General features: G+C 36.5%; 1 protein-coding gene across 1 annotated transcript; it reads left to right on the forward strand.

Moving 5' to 3' along the window:
• LOC140947840 (ubiquitin-fold modifier 1) lies at positions 1-1,821 on the forward strand. The gene is made up of 6 exons (XM_073397042.1): positions 1-74; positions 191-247; positions 357-414; positions 551-590; positions 1,124-1,156; positions 1,695-1,821. Coding segments are annotated over exons 1-6 (267 nt in total). The 5' UTR covers positions 1-72; the 3' UTR covers positions 1,772-1,821.
• Positions 1,822-3,321: the final 1,500 nt, after the last annotated feature.

The raw sequence follows: 3,321 nt of genomic DNA on the forward strand, positions 1-3,321 counted from the left end.
CTCCTTGAACACCTGCGAAAATCGCCTGATTCTTTTCCACTTTGGCTTCACGGAAGACAAAAACAGCAAGACATGTATGTGAAAATGTCTGCATGATCCGGGTTTCTTTGCCATTGATTTTTGCTCTCTTATAGTTTTAATGTCATTTAAGATCTCACATGTACTTATTCACCTTTTATTTCTGCTGTAGGTCGAAAGTAACCTTCAAAATAACGCTGACTTCCGATCCGAAATTACCTTTCAAAGTGTACGTGTATTTATTTTCTTCTGCCGGCAAAGAAGAAAGTCTTTGGTATATAATCGGCTAAAGACCCTTAAATCGTCGCTAATATTTGTCTTCATTTGTTACATTTTAGCCTCAGTGTCCCGGAGGCAACGCCATTTACAGCAGTGTTAAAATTTGCAGCAGAAGAAGTAAGTTTTATATTTAGTTAAGATATCATAACTGAGGCAAATGTGAAGTTAAATACTGAATTCTACAGTTGTTATAAGTAGACGAGGGCATCGAGCTCATGTTGACAAATATTTACTTTTGTAATACCCCTTACAGTTTAAAGTACCTCCTGCTACCAGCGCGATAATCACAAACGGTGAGTTAAGCTTTTTAAAACTCTTTCGATTTCTGGTACAAAATATTTAACTCATCTGGGGCCCGTTTCTCGAAAGCCCCGGTAACTTTTCGGGCCCGAAATCAAATATTCAGATCGAAATATAAAGAATAAGAGCGCGGGTTCTGGCTAGCAAACTACTCCATTTTGTTTCACTAACTGATAGTTTTATCAAGCTAGATGCAAAACTTTTGAAACCTCGATCTTTGATATAAACGAATACGGCTTACCGGGCCCGTTAATTATCGGGACTTTCGAGAAACGGGCCCCAGGCCCCCATCATTCTTCCCCTTTATATAAGCTTAAGCTTAATTCAAGTTTCAAAAAGAGGTTGATTCCTTATTTTCCAGTCAATATTGAATTTTTTTATTGTAGAGTTATTATTTTAATGTGCCTTATCTCTTAACAGTCATTCTCTTTTATTTGTTTCGATTATAAAGTGTTCGAAGGTGTACATTTAAATATTTTTCTTTTAAGCACATTTTAACTTATTGTCTGTGATCTCAATGTTCCAGATGGTATTGGAATAAATCCATCACAAACTGCAGGTAAATAGTACAAATATTCCACGATATTTTTTACTTTAAAAAGAGAAAAGAACTTCTATAGAAATCAACTAGTGATAATTCTCAAGGAAATCTACAAAAGGTTTTGAGTTAGGTTAGTAACTGTATGGTAAAAGTAAAAAAAGATAGCAAATGCAAGTAGCTTGTCTACTCATGTTGAAAGTGACTGTTTATCATTAATGTGATGTTAAGAGTTATGTATAAAACAATAAGAAGGATCTAGTCATCACATATTTTCTGAGTGGGGTATATGTACAAAACATGGACCACCCATGTGGACCTAGTCCGTTTTCCCCCGACATGGACCTGGTCCATGGCCTAGCCCTATGGACCACCCCTAATTTTTGAAGATGAATTTTACTAGAGGGGGCTAGGAATTAGAACCTTAGTTGAACAAAACTGCGGTCAGTTTGTTTTATCAGCATTTTCAGCTGTCACTTTTTCAACCAAAGCAGCTGCCAGAATAATGGGAAAAATTTGATTCATTTGGTTGACAACTTATGGTTTGTTTGTTTCCCAGGAAATGTTTTCTTAAAGCATGGTTCAGAACTGAGACTTATTCCACGGGACAGAGTTGGAAGTTGGCTTATAACATGAATCACCAACTGGATTTAAATTTGTTAATAAATGGTGTACTTATATCCAAATTTGTGTGTAAAATGTCTCTGTACAGCTAAAGCACCACTCCACTTGTCAGAATTTTACCCTAAAGGGGCATCATAAGAGTACTTAATCCCAGAAGGATGCATCGTTTTTAACCCCCTGTTCAGCGTCAGTTTTCTGACCATGACGGTAATGCTTGGTCATTCAGAGAGATCATGAGATATTTAACCATAACATCCCACAGAGTGAATTGAAATTTCTGGTAATGTCTCGCCACCCCTTAGACTGGTGTACATGTACAGTTCAATGAAAACAAAAATTAAGTTAGGCTGGTTGCCTATGAAAGAACGTAGAGAATGACACGTTCTAAAGGCCGCATACAAAGCTATATACTCTCATGATTGGCCCAGAACCCTTCAGCTTGAGCAAGTAAGACATGCTAGAAATTTACGGTCATCAAGTACCATAAATCTAGTTATTCCCCACGTCTTGGACACTTTTCAGTACAGCGCGGCAGCCCTCTTCAATTCTCTGCCATCCAATGTTAAATCCTTCAGTAAGCAAACATTATGTATTTTAAGGGAGCTCTGCCGGAATAGGGCAGAATGATTTCTTGCCTAGTTTTAGATAATGTATGTATATATTGCATTATTACATTTTACTGTTTATTACCTAGCTTTTTACAAATTCATAATTCAGATTTATGTTAATTTCCTCATTTTACTTTTATATCAGGCGAAGAGCCATACCATGGGTGTACTGATATTAAACCGTTATTATTATTATTATTATAATTAAGATGAAGGACAAAAATGATGATAATGAAATGATAGAAATAAGTGCAAGGATAAGATTAATCCTCACTAAGGGAAATCCTATTCAGTGAACAAAGTTCTTGGTGCTTTAAAATGCTATGCACTAGAGATAAATGTCAGTAAGGCCTTGTTTACAAGCAGGGAGGGTAATCCTGGTGCAAGGGTTACCCTAGAAAGAGGATTACCCTGGAACTTGCATATTTCTTTTTTTGTTATGGAACGTGTTTAAAAGGCAGGTAGGGTTACCCTGGCACTAGAGTAACCCTAGTGGGAGGGTTACCCCACCTGCCTTGTAAAGGCTCTGCTAGGGTTAACTTGTCTACCTGGGATAACATTGCTCTGTCGTTAGGTACATAAAAAAGCACACACCCACAGAAGCTTAAACTTTAAATTTTAACTTAACTTTTGGTTAAGGCTTCCCCATCATCAATTTTTTATTTTTTTGGATTTCTTTGCATTAACCAAAATAGATTCATCATTATTCTAAAATGTGTCGATAACCCTTTGGATATAACCCTTAACTGTCCCACACTTTGATTGTCAAATCCAACAGTCCATCAAAAGTGGTAAATAAGCATGATGTAAGTCTTCATACATCTTGAATAATTCAAAATTACTCAACTGTTGGCAAACTGCCAGTCAAATGTTGACCTACCGTCAGCCAAGAGTTTTTTTCTCTATCATTTACTCTGGAAAGAAAGGTAATAAATCACTAACAACCAAACAATG

This window comes from Porites lutea, chromosome 9 (genome assembly GCF_958299795.1).
Source record: "Porites lutea chromosome 9, jaPorLute2.1, whole genome shotgun sequence".
Taxonomy (NCBI): domain Eukaryota; kingdom Metazoa; phylum Cnidaria; class Anthozoa; order Scleractinia; family Poritidae; genus Porites; species Porites lutea.